Source organism: Gambusia affinis, linkage group LG03, assembly GCF_019740435.1.
Source record: "Gambusia affinis linkage group LG03, SWU_Gaff_1.0, whole genome shotgun sequence".
NCBI classification, from domain to species: domain Eukaryota; kingdom Metazoa; phylum Chordata; class Actinopteri; order Cyprinodontiformes; family Poeciliidae; genus Gambusia; species Gambusia affinis.
In genome coordinates, this window is record NC_057870.1 from 22,470,276 (window position 1) to 22,494,879 (window position 24,604).

The 24,604-nt window shown below is 36.7% G+C and overlaps 1 protein-coding gene across 1 annotated transcript; it reads left to right on the plus strand.

The window, feature by feature from the left end:
• The first annotated feature begins 1,067 nt into the window (after window positions 1-1,067).
• LOC122828688 (protein shortage in chiasmata 1 ortholog) lies at window positions 1,068-22,822 on the plus strand. Its single transcript, XM_044112476.1, has 28 exons — window positions 1,068-1,154; window positions 1,462-1,531; window positions 1,647-1,776; window positions 2,886-2,976; window positions 3,048-3,211; window positions 3,301-3,463; window positions 3,536-3,644; window positions 3,799-3,940; window positions 4,717-4,821; window positions 4,902-5,013; window positions 5,262-5,356; window positions 6,295-6,540; window positions 7,101-7,490; window positions 8,297-8,524; window positions 9,197-9,391; window positions 9,479-9,571; window positions 10,645-10,826; window positions 11,619-11,691; window positions 11,819-11,888; window positions 12,507-12,682; window positions 13,387-13,492; window positions 14,116-14,227; window positions 14,722-14,843; window positions 15,673-15,760; window positions 16,589-16,720; window positions 17,847-17,996; window positions 21,073-21,703; window positions 22,515-22,822. Coding segments are annotated over exons 1-28 (4,254 nt in total). The 5' UTR covers window positions 1,068-1,152; the 3' UTR covers window positions 22,592-22,822.
• Window positions 22,823-24,604: the final 1,782 nt, after the last annotated feature.

Consider the following 24,604-nt stretch of genomic DNA (forward strand, 5'->3'; position numbering starts at 1 on the left):
GAGCTTCTGTGAAAAAAGTGAGGATGACGTGAAAAGATTGGACTCACCCTGCACTCAGTGGAGCGTCGCGTTAGTGTGAATTCATCTGCAGGTCGTCACCTCAGTGTGAAAACACATTTACTCAGAGGATCCGGTCTCAAATCATGCACAAACCCCCGGCTTGTTAAACACAGTATTTTTCTCACCTCGATGAAAGACGTAAAAACTAAACATAGATGAAGCCAATCAGGTCATGAGCAAAATTTTACAACTTTAGAGCATTGAGCTTGAATGTTTGGTGAAAGAAGGAAAAACACTTCACGCTCACACATGAATTGAAATTAATTAGAAAGAACTAAGTAACTGAAAACTCCTTAGATGTGAGCATATTTTGATTCATCTGTTCCCTGATATGTATGATATAGTTGCTGTATCTTGATTTTATAGTAAATAGTGACATCTAGTGATATTAAATGAAATAGATTTCTCCTGGGAAAGCTGAATTAAGTAAAATCCTTCGGCATGCTTTTCAATGTTGAAATTTGATTAATTAATCAATTAATTTTTTTTAGATAGAGGATACCCATCCATCCATTGTCTATTCACCCTTTGTCCTTAATGGGGTCGGGAGGGTTGCTGGTGCCTATCCCGAGCTAACGTTCCGGGCGAGAGGCGGGGTTCACCCTGGACAGGTCGCCAGTCTGTCGCAGGGCAGCACAGAAAACAGACAGGACACACAACCATTCACACACACACTCACACCTAGTGAGAATTTAGAGAGCCCAATTAACCTGACAGTCATGTTTTTGGACTGTGGGAGGAAGCCGGAGAACCCGGAGAGAACCCACGCATGCACAGGGAGAACATGCAAACTCTATGCAGAAAGACCCCGGGCTGGGAATCGAACCCAGAACCTTCTTGCTCCTAGAAGATATCCTATTTTTTTATTTTCTTCTAAATCCTTACCCGGAACGTTAGCTGGGGATAGCAACCCTCCCGACCCCATTAGGGACAAAGGGTGTACAGTACTGTATAGAAAATGGATGGATATTTGTTAGATTTGTCCAGGAGCGCATCACACCATCGAACCGCAATAGACGATCTTTGTCACTATTGGCACGACGACACCATTTCCGCTCCAAATTAAAACACAGATAACCCCCCAATTAAGACATGTAGGTTTGATGCTATGTGACAAATTATTATTAGAAAAATCTATATCTATTATCTTTAAGTATTTATTTTTTATAAATCTAAAATTAAGGAATAGAAAATAACTTTTCAGCTTTAGCTAACAGGTCAGCTATTGCTAGCTTAAAACCTAGCTAGCTAAGTAGGCTAAAAATATATTAGCATTTAACAGTTTAATTTTAAGTGCTGGGCTTACTTTCGTAGAGTGAAAACACAATTAAATATCTTGCTGTAAGGTGGGAGAAATTGAGCTTTTGTCCTTTTAAAATTAATATTTTTTACATTTTAAAGGTGTGATAAGAACGCCTCAAATGAACTCTTCTCCGCTGTCCGATTTAAAGCTCTTGACTACGTGTTTGAGGTGAGTTTTTGCCTTTAAGGTGAGTTTATATCTTTGTGGTGAGGTTTGAAGTTTGCTTTAACTTGACAGTACCTAAAAATTAAACCTTAATGGTTTTTTAATCTTCTTTCTTTAGGCTAGCACCACTCTGAAGATCTCCATAAACTTACTGTCGCTACCAGCGCCGTATGTAACTGGAACCAGTGACCTTTACCCCCACAGTGGCAGGTTACCTGATGACACCTACAGGAAGCCATGGATCCGAGGTAAACAAAACACAAAGATACATTTAAACAGCTATCAATTTATTTATATGGAGCAGCAAAGGCTAATTGAAATAAATTGTTATCTTAATACTGTATTTTTTGTAAAATAATTGTCCTGTTGTTTATCATAGTTAAAGTGTTAAGACTTTGGGCAATAATATGTAAACAGTTGATTTGTTTTTATAGTTTGCTTTATTTAGTTGCAGTTCATCAGGCTTTTTAAAAATGCATTAATTTATCTGTTTTGTACTTTTTAGAAGCTCCAAGTGCAATCTTTATGTAACACATTATTATCAGTTTTCTAATGTTTTCTTTTTACTTGTTTCAAATTTTGTTCAGCTGGATGTCATGTTATGATCTTGAACTGAAGCTCTAGACCAAATAAACACTTTCCTGGTACAAAATACATATTTTATTGAGTGGGACTCTCACAATGTTTTATATAAAAGGTTAATAACTGATAAGTTTAAGTCCATAAATGAGAAGCCAACAAAAGTTTTGCATTTTATTGTCCTGGCATTGTCAAGTAAACAGGACCTTATATTGGGAATTTCTCCTTCAACCCATTCCAGCTAAAACTGTTTCAGGACTTGTTTATTGCATTCAAAAATCCCTGTAAAAATGTTTAGCTACTCAATTTTTGGTTCCACAAGAGATTTTTGTTTTTAGATTTTTTTGGTCATAGCTGTCGAAGTCCTAAAGGGGGCACTGTTGATGCATCACAAATTTCATGATGAGTTCAAATATTCAAGTAGAGTTTGATCTATCGCCAGTACATTTTGTTCTACGATGTGCAAATTTTGCATATTTTTAAACTTTGCATGTTTTCATAATATTGTATGCATTGGAAAAAAGGTTTTCTTTTGGTTTAAAATCAAAGCATGGACTCAGAAACAAAATAAATAATTGCTCGGTTAAAAGGCAGATGTTGAATTTCTGCTGGAAAGAAATATATGTAAAAGCAACTTTTATAAATTCTAGTAAATTTACAGAGACGTCTTTCTCCATTTGTTCATCTTTACATTTTTTGAAAAAATCCTAACTGGGATTGAAAGAGAAATTACACAAATTACTGTATTTATTCAGATAATCCTTACTTTTATTGACAGGAAAGGTGATTTCTTCCTGCAAACTCTTTGTCAGTGGTTCAGTTCTTGATGACCTTGGACAGAAAAACCAACCTGTTAATTCATTGGAAAGGTATCAGCACTAAAATGCAGCAAATTAAACTTTTTAAATGTATTTTGTAACCATCTGTGTAAAAATTTCAGATTTATTGTGGAAAAGGATGTGGAGATAGTTCCCAGCTCTAATCCCGACTCCTTTGATGAGGATCAATTTATTTTCCTCCTAAATAAGCAGATTAATGATTCATGTCAGGAAACGTTTTCTAAATGCAGACCTGACGAGACGAGTCCAGAAACCAAATGCAAAGGTAACTAATTACACTTGTACTTCCCTCAAATATCTTTTTAGAGTATATTTTAATGTGTTTTATTCTCCCAAACTTGCTTACATACATAGATCTTTTCCTCTCTGAGGACTTCATTGCTCCAGATTTGGTGGCAGAGTTAAAAAGACATTTACCGTCTTTGAAAGCCAAACTGTCCAGGCTGAAGACGCTTCCTGTGTCCGACCCGCTGCTGAACTCAACAGGAATCAGCATCTCCGAGGACGTCATGTTCAGGTGCTCTACTGATCCAGAATCATTTCTGCTGCCTCCGGAGCTTCTTGTTACCAGGATTATGTTTCATCCCAGCTGCTTCAGACGATGTGAGTCCTACAAGAAACCTGCAGACGCCATCAGTGATGTCGCATGTGGAGATTTTCAGGATCAGTTTCTTAAACTTCCTCTCTTGCAGACAGAGGTACAGGACTCTGTTAGTGTGTAAAAAATGTTAATGCATGGACTACTTGTCCTTGTTTTATTGCATAAAATCAATGATAAATTATTATTAAGCATATTCATTAGTGTGAGATTGTTTGGTTATGTACATATAGTTTTTGTTATCTTCTCTGCAGTCTCTGCTGTTACCGCCTGTAGTCGACAGTTCCCAGCTTAAAACACAAAACTTCACGACTTTTTCTGGAGTCGGTGGTTGTGTGAACATTTCTCCAGAACCAGTAGACGAGGAATGTTCTGTCCTGGATTTACTTCGTAGAAGTGGGTAACAGATATTATCCAGGGTGCTTAAAATCCTTGAAAATCCTTGAGATGTTTTTAAAGGTTTGGAATGTGCTTGGTATTCAAAACACTCAGTTTGGGAATAAAGTTAAATCTAATGTTTGATTAAAAGCCTAAATGTGTGAAATGTTATTGACAGTTGAAATCAGATATTTTCATACATTTTTTTACACATGTTTTTTCTCACAGAGTGAAATTAAATCAGACTAAACGTTTCTTGTTTTATTGTTAGTTAGAATTACCAAAATTATTTCTACTTGACAAAAGCCAGAAAACTTAGAACATTTTTTAGACTTGAACAGGAAGGTCGATGTGTTTGGATTGTTTCAATGTAATTAATAATTATTATTCCTTTTTTCTCAATGACTAATCTGTGTATTTGAAATAAAGATTGTTTCTTATTTTATTAGTAAAACGTTGTTGAAATTGGGTATTTTTTTTGTTAAATTCGTGTTTTGTTCTCAGACCTATCAGGTATTTACGGCGAGTGAGGAGACATTTCAAAATATATAATTTTATTATATTTTTACCTTGTAGAATACTCTAGGAAGATATTATTAATTACAGTAAGAAATGATAACATATAATTGTAAATTGAATTTGTGCTTTTTTAGTTACTTTGTATAGTTTCTATATCTGGAGTGATGGAAAAGTTTGAAAACTTACCTTAAAAATGCCTGAAAAATGTTTGAATTTTACTGTGTAAAAGTGTATAGGAAGTGCATTTAATTATAATTTCCTCTTTTTTCCTGTAGCTTCTCTTTCAAAATCTCCAGTGGAAATTTCACAGTTTGATTTACAACAAAAACAAATAAAAGAAAAGAGACAGAGTGGAAAACTGATCCAATCAGGATGCTCAGGTAAATGCACACAAAAAATCTCTGCAGCCTGGAGTCCAAGCTGTGATTTGGCCCAAAACGTTTTTGTTTTTTTTCTCCAGCTGGAACAGAGCTGGACTTTATTCTGAGCCCGATCCCTAAGAAGAACCGAACCCACATCCGACTGTCCACATCTCATCTCCAGGAAGAAAAACTTTCTCCTTTCACACCAACGTGAGAAAATATTTCAGCTTCATGTTCAAACTTTAAGTTCTCCAAAAGACGATAAAAGTTCATAAAATAAAATGATATTCATAATAAAATCAACTGACTACTTGATCAAAACCGGAAATCTCAAACAAACGTCAGATTAACTAAAATTTTAGTAAACTTTCTATTACAGAAACAAACACTTGACTTCTGTAACATTCTTTATGTTAACGCATTAAAAAAAAAAAGTAACTATTGTGATTGTTTTTCAGATCTTTCCTCTCAACAAGAACCAAAAATGAGATGAAGAAAACAGTCTGGAGCTCAGAGAAGCATCTGACCTCTGTCCTTCGCTTCCTGTTGTCAGGTAAAAACTTTATCAGACGTTGGAAACCGTCACTGCAAAACAAGGACAAATAACTTTACTACTAAATTACTACTGAAAAAATGCTTCAGAAAACACAATACCAAGAAAAATCTATACAGCAGAAAGTGTTTTCATTATAAGATATACTATATCTGGATGATTTTATTTGTATTTTATAGCTCTTTGGAGAAATTTGCAACTTTGCTTGCCATATTAATTTCACTGCAAAAAATTATCTTCTTAAAATGAATAAAAAAGATAGATGTGCAGCAATCTGCAAATGGAGCTAATACTTTAACAATATTTAAGAAATGTTATGATTGTTTTAATTAATTCACCAATTAGTGCACACAAAAAACATTCCAGACTACTAAACAAAGGTATTGATCTTTGTTTGTTTGATAGCAAAAAATCAATTATATTGCAGTACAAAAATTCATTATGTGCTGATATTTAAAACCATTGAAGTAATAATGTTTTTTTTTTTATTATTATCTGTCAAAATTTTGGACTTTTATTGTGCAATAAAAGTGAGTGAGTGCAGTAGTCTCTGTTGACCACCAGGGGTCGGTATTTTCCCAAGGAAAAGGTTTATGTACTTTAGTTGTTTCTTTTACTTTGTTGATCTATAGTGTGTAGATATTTCTTAGACTAATATTGGTTATTTAATAATAAATTATTGATTACAATAATGATTGGCTTTCATCAATCTTTCTTCTTTAGTTTAAGTATTAATTAATCTTTGTTTTGATTTTAAGTAAATTATAATCGAGGGAAACATAAAAAAATTTCCACTTTCTTCTTTCTATATGTAAGAGATTGTTCCATCCTTCACATTTACTTATTTTTATAGATTAAATTACTGATTAATTCATCAATATCATCCATATTAAATATATCTTCTTAATCTCCAAATGACTCTTCTTCATTTTCTCCAGAGCCTGCTTTACATGAACCAGCCTCTGGTTTTCATCCTCTGCGTGAAGCGTTGGGAGTTATTAAACTAGAAAAACAAAGTTTCAGCAGTGCTGTTGACAAACTGGAACTACGTCTGGAGACAGAAAAACCAGAGATAATTCTGGGTAAAAACCTTGAGCTGATTGAAAAGATGACGACGGAGGTTCCTACAAACAGACAGAACGAGAAGGAGGACTTCAGCAGAATGATACCTGAACATGAGGAGGGTGAGGATCTGTATAAAGATATCTTCATGACAGTCTCTCACTGTAGTTTTGTTCTTTAAAATAATTATTTGATTTCTTTTATAACATATAAATAAGCCAATAAGCAGAATTATTTCTGCACATTTTTCTACTTCCATTTGGGTCTAAGCGACTTCTGAAAACAATTCAAACGCTTAAAAAAATAAAATCACCCTTTTTTTTTTTACCTAGCCACCCAAGCAGAGATCCAGCACATTTGGTCAGCTGGTTTTACCGCTTTATGCTGTATAATGGCTGCTGGAAAAGACAAGTGATTTGTTGTTGACTTATCCTCTGGAAACCATGTGCTGCATTCTTGTTGGTTGTACAGGAGGCTCTACTTTTGCTTCTCAAAGATGTATGTTTGTAATTCTGCATTTGTTTGCAGCAGTTTTCAGCTGCGAGTGTTTCTAAATTATGATCAAATAAAAATATATACATAAACATACATATATGTATATGCAAACAACAAATGAAGGGAAAAACCATAAACATAACATAATAATATAACATAATAGTTCTCCTTTAATATTTGTTTGTAGTTGAATTTCTCCATGTGGATTCTCCAAACAACGCCAATCTCCTAAAACAAAGCCCTGTTGGTTCATCCCGGTTCTCGTCCTCAAAACTCATCGTCGGCCCAAACAGTCGGGAACGAAGCACCACCAGCACCGGTCCAGAGGAGACACGTTCAGAACCCGCTGCCGGTTCTCCTGCGCCCCTCAACATCAGCAGTGGAGCAGCTGATTGGTTTAGGAGCTCCGGCGGTTCTGGGTGCTCTCTGCCCTCCAGATCAAACGCCGGAGATAATCAGAAGAGTTTGATCTTCACGAAACATCAACCGGAGAAGAACCTGGACCCTCTGTCCGACTTCATGACGCTGAGGTCACAGCAGCTGGCTGCAGCTGGTGCAACTACAAGCATCTCTGCAGGTACAGCCACGCAGTTATCAGCTCATTTTCTAAAAACAAAAAAAAAAACTGGTATACAGCTTATTTAACATTTTTCTCTTCAACAGTTAATACAGCAGAGCTTCTCTTACTTTAAATAATAATAAAACTTTTAATAACAAAAAGGCTGAAAAGCTTCTGTAAACACTGACAATAATCTAGAATCGTAGCTGACTCTGTAAGGAGAAGGTAGTCACTAAATATTCAGCACTGTGCCAGAAATTAGGAAAGTGTTTTTGAGGAACATTTCCACATTCAACAACAATTCAAAGTCTTAAGGTTTTTTTCCAAGCTGTAATTGTAAAACACTTAAATTTGTAATTTCTTTCTCTTGTGTTGCCTTGGTTAATTTAAAATAAAAAGGTTTAATTTTTAAATCTGCACTAATTTCCTTAATTTTGTGAGACCGGCTGATGCTCACATGTGAAGCTGATCTCATCAACTTAAACAAAGATCTAAAACTCAACCACTCTCCTCTTTTTCTAAAACACAATTGGTGCATCCCTACAAAATACTAAATATGAAAAGAAGAGTGGCCAGATATGCAGTAAGAATTACACCAGCAGCATGTTGGTGACGACAGAAGCACAGTTTACTAAAGGACGTCTAACTGGGTGTTATTATTCCTATTTTAGCCTGTTTGTGTAATTATGACCGTGTGTGGATCAGAGAAAATCCATCCAAATTTGTGCCATAAGTTCTTCTTTCTAAAGTTAATTGAAGAACAGAATCTCAGCTTCTTTTTATGTTACGTTTCTCTCTGTGATCTCGTTCCCTCGTGTTCATAGTACCAGAAGAAGAAGAGGTGAACCAACCAGAGCAGCAGCATCATCATCATCATTCGGAAGAGATGAAGACGACTGACAGGAAGCCAGCGTACGTGAGCCTCGCTGTGATGGGAGACGCAGTCAGAGAGCAGAACCCGGCCGCTGTGAGGGCGGGTCGGATCGACGGTCGTCCTGTCGGCGACTCGGACCTCAAACATTACAGCCGAGTCATTCAGGTTCAGCCAACAGGTGAACGTTTGGATCAAATGATACCCGTCAGAGAAACAGAAATATATTGGCTTTATTAACATTATTGTGCCACTAATTACTGGTGGTTATAAATAAGGCTGAAATGATTAATCTGATTAATCATGATCAATTAATCATCAACTAATTTAGTAATTGATTAATTGTCAACTGGAGTTAAGAGATTCAAAAAAGGCTGTTTGTTGAAAGAACAAAATACTTTTACAGTAATTAAGACAAAACTGTACAATGATGTATAGATTTTAACATAAAAGATCTTTGTAAATATGTTCCACCTGAAAAATAATCACAATCAGTCGGTATTGACGAGTCGAGCAGTTTTTCACTTGTTGATGTTAAAAGTATTTTCTTTAGATGCAGATACATCCTTTGCTACAAATGATAAAGTGTAAACTAAATAAATGCTGTTTTGTTGCATTTTAGGCAATATAACATATTTCTTTTTTTTTTTTTATTAATTATTTATTAGCATTTTTAAAGCATTTCTGATCAATACAAAAGTGGCAGAATGTGACAATATTTTAGCCCATTAATCGTCAGAATAATCGCTAACTAAAATAATTGTATGTTTACTAACGAATCCACTGCTGTTTGTTGAACAATCGTCGTAGAAAAGTGTCTGAAATGTTCCTAAAAGTCGCTGCTGCCCTGCAGAGAGTCAGCGGCGAGTTTACTGCGAGCTGCTGGCCGTCGCTCAGCCTTGTCTGAGTTCGGCCAGGCAGCTGGGGCTCCACTTCCCGTCATGGGGAAACTTCAGCTGCTTGTCCCCAGACCAGACGAACTTCCTGCTCAAACAGCAGGACCGGGCCCTCAGCAGGACCCCAGCAGGGAGCTCCGAACTGGTCAGAGGTACACAAAAGCTCTTCTTTTCACTTATCTGACATTTTATTGGGTTTTTTTAATCAGATATTCACACTTGTGTTCTCGTTGCTGCAGATCAGGAGCAGCTTTTTAACCTGGCTGCTCTCATCCATGTGTTGGTGACGTTCAAAGAGCTGCTGCTGAAGTGTGACCTGAGCATTGCTGTGGGTCAGTGTGAACTGAAATCTCCTGTCTGAAATGATTAATCAGATTTATCGTGATTAATCGATTATTGAAATAATCATCAATTAATTTACGTCACAGCAGTTGTTCAGGTTCAGCCAAAAGGTGAACATTTCAAATTTAAAAATACTTTATTGATCCCAAAGGGAAATTAAATGTTGCTGTAATTCAGATTCTTCAGAGTTATTGTAGATACTGACGCCTGTTGGCAGGAAAGAGTTCCTGTAGCAGTCTGTGTTACATTGAATCTGAAGAAGCCTCTGACTGAAGATACTGATTTTTATGGACATACTTTACCTTTTCTGGAGATTTAGACAAAGTGTTTCCTAAGATGCAAGCTAATATTAATAAATTTATTAGTTTTCTAGACCGATTATTGAAATAATCGTCAACTAATTTAGTAATTGATTGTTAAAGGGCCGTTTACTGAAAGAACAACACACTCAAAGCAGTAATTATTCCAAAACTGTATAAGCAATATACACATTTTGCATTTCTGATAGAAAGAAACCTTTGTCTGTAAATATGTTCTTTCCAAAACTCCTTAAGTGGCAGTTTTAGCTTCTTCTGGCTCAGATTTTGTGAAAAAATATTCTATTAAGCAGCTTTTGCTATCCGGATATAAACATGTTGACGTTAGAAGTATTTTGTGGTCAAACAGTAAAGGAATAAATGTTATTGTATTGGATTGGATTATCTGCTTTTTGCATGTTTAATCTAATTCTAATATTGCATAAAAAAGATTTAAGTGGTTAGATTAAAAAAATTGCTGAATTTTTTATTTGTTTAATTGATTAATCAATTAATCATCAGAATAACCGTTTACTAAAATAATCATTAGTTGCAGTCCTAGTTCTTGAATTAAGTTAATCACAGGTAAAGATGTTGGAAACCTATTAAAATGTTGTGCAAATAACATTAAACCACACACACACACACACACACACACACAGAGGGTTAAATAGTGAAATATGTTATAACGAAACCGAAACTATACCAAGTTTTTCAATAAAGTGAAACAATTATATTTGTTGTCATGATATTTTGTGACTCTTCAGAGTACCTGACCAAAGCAGCTGAGACGTGTGAGGATCACCGCCTGATGCAGCTGAGGAAGAGGCTGCAGATCATCCTCTTCCTCAGTCACAGGAAGGAAGAACCCGACTTCAAACTGCTGGAGCTGCAGAAGCTTCTGGCTGAAATCCTGCAAACGAGAAAAGGAAGCAACTCTACAGAGAAAGTCGGTTTTCACAAAAGATTTTGTTGCATATTTAAATAGTTGCTAAAGTATTTGTAACCTTCCAACTTTTGGTCACATTGCGGTCTCAGAAATTAATGTATTTTAATAGGATTCAATTTACTACATCAAAACAAAAGTAGTGCATAATATTAAAGTGTGGTTTTTATTTTTAAAGCTGTGCATTTATTAATGGCCCTGCCTACTCTGATACAGTGGGAAACATAATTTTGAGAGTCAAAGTCATAATTTTAAATTTTGAAGTCATAATTTTGAGATACTGAGTGATTTTTTTTTTCTTTTTTTACTTTAAGAGTCACAATTTTGAGATAGAAAGTAGTCATTTCAACTTTCAAAGTCATGACTTTAAAATTCATAACTATGAGATCTGGGCTTCCACTGGAGCGTTTTGAAAAGCAGCATGAAGTTGAAATTGGGACTTTGACTCTCATAATTGAAACTTTTATTTTTGTAGTCATAACTTCCTGTTGGGTTTAAATTTTTTCCTTCATGGAGTTTCCATAGATGCTCTCTTTGAAAATAAGTTTTATATTATCCAATTTTATATTTAGTGTAATAGTAATTTTATTGTACTCTATAAATGTGTACAGAAAAAGGGAGGAAATAAAAGTAATTTGATTTCCATTTCACAACTGTTTGTTGGTTTATCACATAAAATCTAAACAAAATTCTTTGGGGATGTGCAGCTAAAATGTGACAAAATATGAAAAAAATGTAAGGGTTTTAAATACTTTTGCAAGGCAGAATAATGAATCAGTTCCTGCGTTTCTTTAGATTCTCGTCATTCTCTCTGTGGAATCTCATGAAAACAGTTCAAAGGTCATCAGCAGCTTGAGCAGAGTAACCGGTGAGCAGGTTTCAGATTTAATTAGCAGAAATTCTGATTGACTTTCATTTCCTGTTGCTATATTTACAAAAAAATAAATGAACCTGGAACCATTTTCAGCTGAGTTTTTTGTGTCGTTTTGCTGCAGGAGCCGCAGTGAGTTCAGTTTGTCCCGATGAGGAGAAGAAGAAACTAAACGGCGCCTCTGTGGTCAGCAGGTCCTGAAAGCATTAAATTCAATCACTGTTTTCCTCCAAACTGATTGGAAGAAAACAATCAGTTTGGATTGTAATAATACAGCGTGCATAATTATTACATGCTTGCTATATGAAGTTAAATTGCTATTTAAACTTGAGATATTTTACTACATTTATTATGAAAAGTTTGTAATTATGTTTTATGTCTGGACTTCTTCCTTCATTTATGGTTTTTATGATGCTGAAACAAACAACAAGCAGGCTGGATGTGAACCTATCGGCTACGGCAGGCATTGAATCAATTTTATCTATCAATCAATTAATTTTTGGTCAATTTTTCCCAGATGCGCTCCTCGGATTTCCATAGTGATGTCATCAGCACAGCCGACATTTTGTTTTATTAATGTTTTATTTATGTTTATTCTATGAATATTTTGAGTATATTCTTGTAGTTAAACAGAAGTAAACAAAAAATAGATTAAAATCGAATCTGGTATGAGATTTTGTTTTTAGACCGTATCGCCTGGCTCTTGTTTTGGTTTATTATTTTACTTTAAAATAAAACATAAAGACAGAAAATATGCCTGGCTCCTGTAAGAAGCTTTACTTTGGTTCTGTCCTCCTGTCCTGTCTTCCCAGAGTTTGCGGCAGCGACTGTGTTTTGGTATTTGAGGAGAACATCGGACCCGACTTTCCCTGGAGCTGCTTCTCAGTTTTGGTGGAGTTTGACCATCCGGGTCCGTCCCGCTGGTCCCAGATCTGCAGCGACCGAAGCATCAGCCGCCTCTCCTTCATCACCAGCCTGTCCGACTCCGGTTCGATTCCTGTTCGCTTGTCAACCACCAACATCCCTGCTGCAAAGCTGCTGGCAGACGATGGCTAGCACTGGTTTTAGCTGTTACGTTGTCAAGGCGACACAACTCTGACAGATCATCGGTAGAGCAGGAGTTTAAACCCTTTGACCCCTAGAGTCTCTTGGAACCAAGGCTATTGCCCCCAAACATGAGTCTTTCAGTGAAGGGGTAAATTAGCTGATCTACCACATCTGTGTTAGCTTAGCTAATGGCGTCGGTAGCTAATCTACCAAAGCGATCACTTGTTAATAATTACAAAATAAACACAAAACTGTGACGGACTGAATGTTCTTTTCTTTGTGTGGGAAATGTTTGAGTGTTTTTTGGTGTTAAATCCTGGTACATTAGTGGCGTTGTTGTCAGTTGCTATGGTAACGAATAGCGTAGACAGCACAGAAAGTGAGAAAAGATGAGAATGGGATTGTTTTGAGTTATCCTTCAACGGTTTTCTGTGTTGTCTTCCCTTAAGTGTGGCGCCCTGCACTAAATTGGCAATACCTACATCTCCAGGTTTCTTTTAGCTAACAGCTGCACTGCTCTACCGCAGCAGCATGTAAAGAATAGTCTGTTTGTCCTCCAGCTTTGTGAGCATATGGAACAATAACATGCAGGGGATCTAAATGGTTGTGTTTTTTTTTTCTAAATGTCTGTTTCTTCCCTTAAAGACTCAGAGAAAATCTGTTGGCGTCTGGAAGAAAACGTCCCGTTTGTGTTGCTGGTGACTGAGGGGCTTCTGAATTATCCTCTGCTGCTGCAGACACTTGAGTCGAGGTGAGACTTCCATTACATCTGTTACAGCTTGGCATTTATCGCATCGGTTATCATTTATCAAATTTCTTGTCATGATGAGAATTTAGATTTATTGATATCACAATAAATTCCAATTATTGTTGTTTTAAAAAAAAACAAGTGTCAGGATTGTTATGTTTGTAATTTTCTCCACTGTTTGTTCATTGAGAACATCAATAAAATATGAAAATGTGATTAAATGAAGTTACTATATGGAGTTTACTGGGGCTCTGACTATAAATATAAATAGGTATTGTCACCTTTATTGTTATCATCACAATTGCATCCAGCACCAACATCCGCTAGGGCTTCAAAATAAAAGCTCTGATTCTTTTCACAACAGATCCAATTTACCATTTTAACCAATAGCTCCGCCCCCTATAAGAAAATTACAAATGACAGAAAATATTTTTTTAAATGCTTTTATTTTAGTCATTCTGTCTGTGAGGTGTTTCAGGGCCATGCAATGACCATTTTCTTTCATTACAAGAATACAATCCTAATATTAGCAAAGAAATGCAATTTTGCCAGAAAAATGTCTTAAAATGTTGGCTTTAAACTTCATCTTGGAGCTTTGGGGTTCTGAGTGTCCGTCTGTGCTGCAGCTTCGGTGTAACTGTGATGGAGAGGAGCCACAGTCTGACTTTGCAGAAACTCGGAGGAATCCATAACTACACCGTGATCACCGTAGACGAAAGTACGGCTATCGTCATTCAGGTATCTGAACACATCAGACTTCTGCCGTATCCAGTGTCTATGCAGTATCTGTTCCACCTCAACATTTAAATACTAATTCGGATAAATATTCGATTGTTTGCAAAGCGTCTTCAGTCGGAATGGTTTTATTTTATTAAACTTGTTAGATGTGTCATAATTCTGCAATAGAAAAAATCAGACTTGGTAAATCTGGACGTAAACAAAAATTATAATTATGAATAATGACTGAAGTCGTGTCACTAAAAAGCAACGCATCAGTCAGACCAACTCCAGACTCTGACCTCACCTCCAAATAATGGAAATAGAGGAGAAGTCTGTATTAAATCAACATATCAAGCTTAATGTTTTAAAGTCAGGGAATGTGGAGACTTTTGTTGTCGTGTCTGTCACTGACACAGACAGTTTTCCACCGTCAGTGACATCATTGTTGATGACTGACTGATCTAGTCTCTGCTGTTTGGTGTGTGCGTGTGTGTGTGTGTGTGTGTGTGTAGGAGCAGGATGAACTGGGTCAGGACCGAGCCAGTGAGAGGCTGGTGATGAGGCTGAGCGCGCTCTCTCTGCAGTACAGCTGCTGCTGGCTCATCCTGCACTGCCCTGACGGCCGGGGCGGAGGGTCAGAGTTCACTAAAACTTCATTACACTGATCAACCCACTGACTAACAAGTCCTTCCTTCCTATTAACAGACCTTCTTATAGCTTGGTAAACTTGATTTGATCAATAACTCTTTTGGGGGGTTTGTAGATCTTCATACTTTGGCTGGTTTTTCACTCATCATTGCTTCACTTTCTGACAATTTCAGAGAAATATTTTTGCCATAGAAGGCATTAAACACAAAACTTTCAATTAATTAGGCATAAAAAGGCTCCTAAACTCAAAGGATTAACCAATATGGAGACGACCTGTTAGGGCTGGACAATAAATCAATAACAATAGATAATATGTTTGATAGAAAATTCAATATGGAACATATAGAATATATGTAGTTAACTAACTCGCTCATTCTCTGGTTACCTAGCAACTCATTATTTGGTTACCTAGCAACAGCCTTTTGAGTAACTTGTGCAGTAGCAGTTTGAGTTTCTCCTCTGAAGTTTGGCAGCATTTCAGATATTTGAGACAAAAAAAAACTAATCAATAATTATCAGTATCGACTGATATGAACCTCAGCCATATCATCCAGCTCTACAGCTTATTATCTAAACTTGTTTAATAATAAATTAAAATAATTTATTATTTTTTTGCCAAACAAACAAAAACTAATATGTATTAAAATATGTCACCATAATCTTAAAAAGGGCCCTAAATCCAAAGAAAGACTTAAAAAGCCTTTCAGAAACTAAGGAGAGCTAATAATTAAGACTATCTTAAAGGGTAAACCTCTAAATAAATTATCATTTTAAAACCTATTAAGTTGTGCTTTAAAGTTTGTGTGTAATTGCAGGTTTTCAAGCGAAACCTTCAACAACTTGGTGTTGGTTTATTCGTCTCTGGTTTTGTTCGGCATGAAGTCCGAGGAGCTGGATGTGAAGGTAGAAACACAAATGTTTTTAGGTTTTCTGCCTGGAGTGGCTCACATTAATAAAAAACTAAAATATGTTAAACTTTTAATGAACAGTCATATTTAATAAATTAGGATCTGTGTTTTTGGTTCTTTAAGCTGCAAAAACATAACATTTTACCAACTGTATTTGGTCTAGTTTCAGTTTTAGATATATTAGTAGACTTAAAATCGGACAAAACTAACTTACAAGTAACTTTTCAAGAATAAATATTTAATCCATAACTTCTGAGAAAAATGTTTCTCTCATAAAATGTCTTATTATTTGATTTATAACTATTACATATTTACCGACATTAAGGAATTATTGACTTAAAACAATCTCCTATTTTTTGCTGAAAAGTTACTTGTAAGTTAGTTTTGTCTTATTTCGAGTTTACTGAGATATTTGCACTAGAAACTCTACCAAAAACATTTGGTGCTATTTGTTTTTTGCAGTGTATATGTAGTTTTAATTAAGCAACATTTCTATTTTAATCAGGTTTATTTTGGTCTGATTGGATGTAGTACTCTAATCTAAATACAGCTGTTACAGCTGTTTTTATCAGCTGTAAATGAAAAGGCATCATAATGAACTTAACCTACATTGTGGGTTTCAGTTACTGAAATAAATGAACCTTTCAGTAATATTCTACCTTACTAAATATGACTTTATGTCTTAGTGATTCATAATTATATTAATAACAAGCAAATTGTTCAGGTATAGAAACTGTTTTATTTGTTGCAGTATTATTTACTAAAATATGACCGTCACAGTTTCAACAGTTGTTTCCAGTTAGTTCTCTCAACTGGTTTCCAGGTGCTGATTGTGTCAGAAGTGTTGGAAATGGCCGAGTTTATCAATCGGATCTGCTTCAGCTCCCTGATGTCCAAATATGGAGATCCTGTGAGCTACCTGGACAGAGACTGGCTGACTGTCAGCCCCTCTCAGGTGACACTAAACTCTAGGCTGCTCAAGTTTTATTATATTTAATGTTTAAATGCATCTCTGCTCCTCTCCTGCAGTAGGTAAGGACATAAATAAATTATTTAGGTTAAAGATTTCAACAATGCTTAATTGGAATCCTTTCCCCACTTCAAGGTATTAGAGATAGAAAAATAAATAAAATATGAGAAAAAAAGTAATAAAATAGTTGTACTACAGTAAATCGAAATAATACATGAAAAGTCATAATATTATCAGAATAAAGTCAAAATAATGCAAGAACAAAGTTGTACAACAAAGTAATTTTATGAGAATAAGGCTGTAATAATACGAGAATAAAACTGGAATAGTATGAGAAAAAAGTCACAATATTACCAATATACAATCATACTGATATGAGAATAAAGATGTACAAAAAAATGTGAATTTTATGAGAATATGGTCGTAATAATACTAGAACAAAAATAATATCAGAATACAGTCATAAGAATACAAGAATAAAGTTGTACAACAAAAGTCATAATTTCATGAAAATAAAATCAAAATAATGCAAGAATAAACTCAGAATATTACCAGAATAAAGTTGTAATATTAATAGAATAAAGTAGTAACTTCATAAAATCTCATTTTAATAGCTTAATAAATTAAAATGAGAAATAACATCTTGGTATCGGTTTTACAAATACATCAACATCAAATTATTTTATTTCCCATCACGTCAGATCTAGATCAAAATATTGAAGCTTTGCTGTCATTAAAACAACTTTTTTCTAGTAATTTAAAACTTTCTTCTGGTATTTTTGTGTCTTTATGTTGATAATATTATTACTTTAATAATTTCCAACACAGAAAATCTCTTAGTCTGGCTCTAATACTCTGTTGTAGTTTCCTATGAAGTTCACTCACCAAAAAGCTTTAAATGTTTTTGAATTTTCACATCTTAGTTTTATAAGTGGCTTTCGACACTTGAAGTCAAATGTTCAAGGATTCAAACTTGAGAGAAAAATCTGAGTTTTATTCTAATAAATCATCTAGGTTTAAATTTTCCTACTGCATGATAAAAGTTGTTCAGCAAACGGTCTGTAAGTTTAGTTAAAAGAGCTGTAAAGACGCTGCGTGTTGTTTCATTTAGGAGGAGTCGTGTCTGTCCCAGTTCCCGTGTGTCAGTCCTCTGGTCGGTCAGCTCATGCTGAGCAGAGCTCCCTCCCTGCAGTGGCTCCTGGGGGCCGACCTGCCTCAGCTCTCACAGTTACTTCCTGAAGTCCCACAGAAAGTCCTTAAGGTAACGCCGCCATTATTAAAGGGGCAGTAATATGTAAAACTGACTTTTAGGGACCTTTTCCTTACAAATTCCCCCTCAGCTCCTTCAGACTAGCCAGCAGCAATTAGCAAACAGCCAACTAGTGGATCAGCTGAGCTCATTATAGGAGCTACTTCTCAAAGCAACGCCAGTAAAAACGTTAAAGGGTTAATATAGGAGACATGTTGTGATTCAGAAAGACTAAAGGTTTCTTAAAGAGTCAGAGGCACAATTTCAAAGTGTTAGTTTACAAAGTCAAAATTTTTTAAGGTCATATTTGACAATACCAAATTCTTTGTCCACTTAGTCAGCCAGAGTTAAAGCACACGGCCGCAAGGAGATCTGAGAAACTCGTCCCTTAAAACTCCAGCAACCAAAACATTTTCTCTGAAAAACTCAACAGACACAAAATGTTAGAGCTACTAAAGCCACATTAGCAGCATTAAATTAAATCTAACGCTACAGTTAGCTATCCAAAGGATTGTGTTTAAAAATAATAATTGATAATTGGCTTAAGACAATTTATGGGGGCTTGGATATGCCGTGACCACAGGAATGAACAAAGTGTTTGACCACTACTTTCCTGGAAAGGATATGGATGAAAGCAGCTCTGGGAACAAATTTTCATCTGTTCCTAAAGAACAAACCGACCCAGCTGAGGAACGAGAGACGGATGTCTGTGGAACCACAGACTTTGACTCAACTGAGACTTTGCAGGACAGTACCGAGGATGAGGGTACTGTCTTTGAACAAGCTGACCGGCTGGGGAAGTTTGTCTTTCAAGTCAGACAGTTGTCAGTCAAAGTAATGTCACTGGATTTAGAGACACGACGGTACGAGACGGTCTTAGGTTGGACAGTTGTAGGGAACGATTTTTCAATCGTTCCTAAAGAAAAAACTGACCTGGCTGGGGAAGATTTTTCTAAGGCTGACCTCACAGCTAAAAGTTTTGCTGAAGTTGTGGTTTCATCAATTTCATCTCTGGCTCTGCCAGAGAAGTTGTCGATAAAAGGCACATACACCGGTGAATTACAGAATTCCCCGGATGGGGAACGAGTCTCAGGGGGAAACAGTCGACAGACTTCACAACCATTGGTCTGTCAAAAACATTATCTCTAAGTTGTGAAGTTTCTGTTATTTTTGAGCTTAAATGTTCCCTGAATGGGGAAGCTCAATTAACAGAGAGAAACATCTCTGAAACCCCAACCAGTGGCGTATTTGTGACTGTTCCCAAAGACAAGACTACCCCTACTGGGGTAGCTCTCTCTCAGATCGAGAGCAAAGTCATTGGGGACAGTTCTTCCACTGTTCCAAAAGGAATAACTGACCCGGACGGGGAAGTTGACCATTCGGAGCACCAAGTTGGTTCAGCCATCCCGAATGTGGTGAGGACAGAGGCCACACAGCAGGGACAAACTGTCATGGAAGACACAGAGGAAAACTTCTTTAAGTTCCCCAACGTTTTCCAAATCAGTTGGATGAATGTCACCTTTCAATCCATCCTGAACCTGAGTGTGACTAGGAGGCGTCTCGCTCCGGAAAAGGTGTTTATTGAGGCGTCATCAATCCCGTGGTGTGCGGGTCTCATCCACTCTGCCGTCCACATCCAGAAAAACAAATTTTTCCAACAGAGATCTCCCCAGTCCTGATGGAGCGGAGGGAGAGAAATCTGTCACCGGGCGCGGGAAAAGACTTTGAGATATCGTGTTTACTGGAATCCGTGTTGGTCTGGCTCGACTCTTTTGTTGGCAGTACAGATAGGGAGTTGTACAGTGCAACCACTTGTATAACATGTGAAATGGATTCCTTAGAGCTGTTGAGTAACAGCCCCTTGGTTGTACTGCCACCTTCTACATCACCAGACAACATAGCATCTCTTTTTAGCTGTTGGGTGGATTTGGGGCTCAAACGTTGTTGCTCAGGATACTCAGTGTTAAATCACAAACACTGCCTCACCGACAACAATGTTCTGGTCTTTTTTCTGCCACAGTGCCAGGTGTAATTCCTCAAAACACGGAGTCATTCCTAACCCAACCCGAGATTGATTTGCCAGGAGAATGTGGAACGGAGAGATAATACCTGTCCTCCGTCATCTGCTGTGGTTTCGACCCATCCCAGTTCTACATCAACTTGATGTAGAACACTGAAGGCTGTTGACGAACATATCTTCACTGCAGATAGCCACTGCAGTGAAGACATGTTCAGAAGAGGCTTCATTTATGTCTACGAAAAGCAAACAGATGAAGAGCATCTGGAAACCACTCCTAATGTGACAATTTCTACAATGATGATAGGAGAGGAGCTACAAATTTCTGACTTGGTTGAAGAAAATGTCCCAGATTAAAAATTGGAAAAAAAAAGTACTCTCCTTATAGAGTATTTCTACTTATAGAGTATTTTTACTCTATAAGGAGGGTATAAAGATGGATTTGCCTTCTTATAAGAGGCAAATCCATCAGTGAATCAAAAATGTGTCTTAAAGCAGAGATTCACAAATCTTTCCTTGCCACCCCAACCAGCATTAACTTCTGGCTGAGAGGCTCCATTTGGAAACCCAAACAATGCTACAAAATGTTAAAAAAAAAACAACATACAGTTATTCCCTGTTGAATTTGAAACAATCAATTATGAATTTAACGATGGCACTTGACTTAATGTCATATTTTGATTGTTGATTCTATGTTGCATGACTTTGTGTTTATGATGTAAAGCACTTTGAAATGGTTGCTGCTGAAATCTGCTATACAAATAAAATTTGATTGATTGATTGATTGACAGTCTAATAATTTTTAGATCGGTTTAGCCTGAATGCTGCCTCATATCTTCTGATTTTAATTCTCCATAACGTCGTTTTCTCTTTGGAAACTTTTCTATTTTGCGTTTGCTATGCTAGCTTCAGAAAAATGAGCAATGCAATTAACATTTCAAGAAGTTATTTTAACATATTTTGTAATAATGATTGAAAAACAGATTAGATGTAATAATAAAAAAGGCACCAAATAATGCCACATTCTGCTGCATGAGTGATGAATTTCACCTCGCTTCTTCCTGTTTTTAGCTGTTCAGTGACATCACTTCCTTGTACTTGAGCAACACAGAGCCAGCAACCCCTCAGATTAAAGAGACAAACCAACAACCCTTCAGAACCGCTCAGACCTTCGGCGCCGAGTCCGGGTTCATGAACCTTCTGCATCCAGAGCCTAACAGCAGCTTCCTATGTGACGCTATGAACCCAGAGGACCTGTTCCCCAACCAGAACCCAGAGTCTTCGAACTTGAAACTGGACCTGAACGGTTCCTTTGGGAGTCCAGTTAAGGACTGGACCGGTCCAGATCCCTGGAAGGAAGAGGAGAGGCTTCCTGCGTGGAGAGGCAGAGCTGGAGCGGCAGGGAGAATCGTTGAGCGAGTCGGTGATCTTTGGGCCCCAAGAGATTCCCCCGATATTTCGTACCTTCAGACATCAAACAGCCCGGTTCTACTGGACTCTCGGTTCAGTTCCAGTCACACTTCTTACAGTGACCTCCAGCATCATCACAGCGCTCACTTCATCTTCAGTCAGAGCCCTCCTACGGCGGCCATCTTGGATCAAAGCTATCACAGTGTGACCAGCAGCGGTTCTTTTGGATCCATGTTCTGGAGCGGTCAGGAGAGGAAGAGGAGCGGAGACGCAGCTGGTCTGGTTGGATCAGGTCAGAGCAGCTCACTTCCTGCATTTCCACTACAAACAAGCAAAACTTGGTTGATATTTCGCTAATCAATTAATTTCTCAATTGTGTCGTTTCCATTAAATAAGAAACACTTAAAATAAGTTTGGGCTAGAGTTGGGCAATTATCGTATCGTTCATCATTTATCGCGATAAATTTATTACCATAAGAGTTTTGATTTATCGCTGCTAAGAGAAATTTAAATTAATGAGGTTTAAGTCTCCTGGAACTGTCCCCATCGTTGGGATTTTTAATTTTACAATTTTTTCCACAGTTTTTTTATTGAGCTTATCAATAAATGTTAAAATATGATTAGTGTTAATTCAGTTACTGTGAGCAGTTCAGTGGTACAACTCACACTTTTTTATGTGACTGGTGTCCAAAAGAAGAATATTACATTTTTTTTCAAGAGCAGCTGGTTGCTGTTACACTCAGTCACCAAAAAGAGTAAATGTAATAAATAATTCTTATTGACACTTGTATCATTATCACAATAGTACTGTAAAATATTGTAATAAAACTTTGAGTTCACGTGATAAGACACCACTGGTTCTTGATCATGTGACTCGTGTGATTTGAGAAAAATGTTTCCATTGCAGTTTTGCAAAAAGCACAAATTTCAATACAAAAAATATTTAAAAAAATACCAGGTCAGTTTTAAAAAAAAAAAAGTTGATTTCAAGATGTCAATTTGTGCAGCTATATGGTCAATGGAAACACAGTTAATGTTTATTTCATGTTTTCTGTTTCCAAAAATCAATTGTTTTCTTATCGAAGTGGTTTTGTTTTTTTTAGCGCTGAAGAGGGGAAGGCTGAGCTATGAGAAGGTTCCCGGCAGAAAGGACGGACAGACGAGGCTTAAACTGTTTTAATCTTCTTTTAAAAATAAGATTTTCTCTTTATTGTAGCTGTAAATGTTTCCAACATTACTGTTCCATATTTATGAGTTTTACCAGCTCCACGTTAAAAGTTAATAATAAAAAATGAACTAAAATGTAATGAAACTGAGTAAATTCAGTAGCTGTGATGTAAAACATGTCTCTCATATGATTGTAACTTAAAGATTTTCACAGAAAAGATTTAATAAAATGAAATCAGCTTGGTCTTCTGTAACTCGTCTTGTTAATCTGGGAGAAATTATGAATGGATTAAATCATTTTCTTTACTTCCTATTGGGAACAGTTGGGTAGTAACTGATTACATTTACTGAGATTTACTTGAGTAACGTTTTGAAAAAAATACTTCTAGGCGTATTTGTACTACGCAGTATAAAAGTATCGCTGCTCTTGAGTGAATTTTCTGGAAACTGAGTGACTTCAGTGAACAAGTTTGTTTTTGTTAAAGTTTTATATTGAAAGAAAAAAAAGCATTATTTTGTTATTTTATAATTGTGTTATTTATATAACATTTAGGGAGGTTCAATTAATAAGTAGTAAATATTAAATGTAGGATTAATTGTGATGAATCAATTACTGAAATAATCGTCAACCAATTTGGTAATTGATTAATTGTTAAATAGATTATAGATTTTAAAATAGGCCATTTGCTGAAAAGAAACAACATATTCAGAGCACATAAAAATAAAAATACTTTCATTTAAGGTTTAAAAACAAACTTTGTAAATAAATTCTGCCAGAACTCCTTCACCTGGAAATCCCCTATTAAGTAGCTTTTGTTGTCTAATTATTAGTTGGCTTATAATCAATAGATCGGCTCTACATTGTATTGATGAGTGAAGCTGAAAGTGCTGAACTTTTAAAATGTTAGGAGGATTTATTTTAGCGTATTTTACAAACGTTCAAGGATTCACTAAAGGAATGCTGTTACTGCATTTTGTGCAATAAAATGTTTTCTTTTGGAAAAAAGTAATTTGTTTATTTATCAGCACTTTAAATGCTTTTCTAAGATTGTATAAAAAGGCTTTTGTGATCAAATGAAAAATCTGCAGAATTTTCCAATTTTTAATGCGATTATTAAATTGATTACTGAAACAGTGGTTAGCTGCAGCCCTGATTAAATGGTTAGAGTAAAAGTTGCAGTTGGTTGTTCATTTTTTGAGCGCGCTCAGTGGCAGAGGAAGCAGTGATTTATGGGTGGAGGGCTGCGATTGAGGGTCTTCCCCATCTCCACTGATAAAGTCTCTCATTTTAGCAGCTCCATTGGTGGGGATTCTTTTTTATATATAATTTAGTGAAGCAATCCCCTTATCGTGGTCTCTCAGCGTGTGAAGAGAGTGCTTATCTGCACGAGCCAGCAGACTGAAGCCAGTTCCCCCAGGAATGATCCCCAGACAAAGAGCCCTGGGGACTCTCGGCCTCCGGCCAGCCACCGCCGAGCCGCCATCAATAACCCGCCGCCGTCTTTTCTGCGCCTCGGCCCGGCCTTCCGAGCGGCGGCCGGACAAAGAGAGAGGAATGGCTCGTTTTATTACTTGCTCAGGAACAAAAGCAGCTGGTCGGGTGGTCAACGGAGTCTCTCTTTGAGGGCGAGGTAAACAGCGGCCTAATGGTGCGGTAATGGTTCCTGAACATATTTGAGCGCTGGAGTGAATGGGCCGGCAGAGATAATGTGGGAATTAACAGGCTGTTTAAACCCGACCGGGTCCGACTGGATTCAGCTGGAAAGGTCACACCGCCGTTATCTCTCATCGCAGACGGCAATTAAACCGTCACCTGTGTGTTTTCAAGTCTTCGAGGAATACGACCTCCGGGTCGGATTACAGATCAGGACCAAACGAAAGTCACAGAAACCTATAAATATGAAGGTACCACTTTAGTACTCTGCTCTGTTATAGGCAGAGGAGGGCAGAGTAACTAAAGATCATACTCAAGTATCAAAGTAGCGCTTGAACATATTTTTACTCAAGTAAGAGTACAAAGGTATTT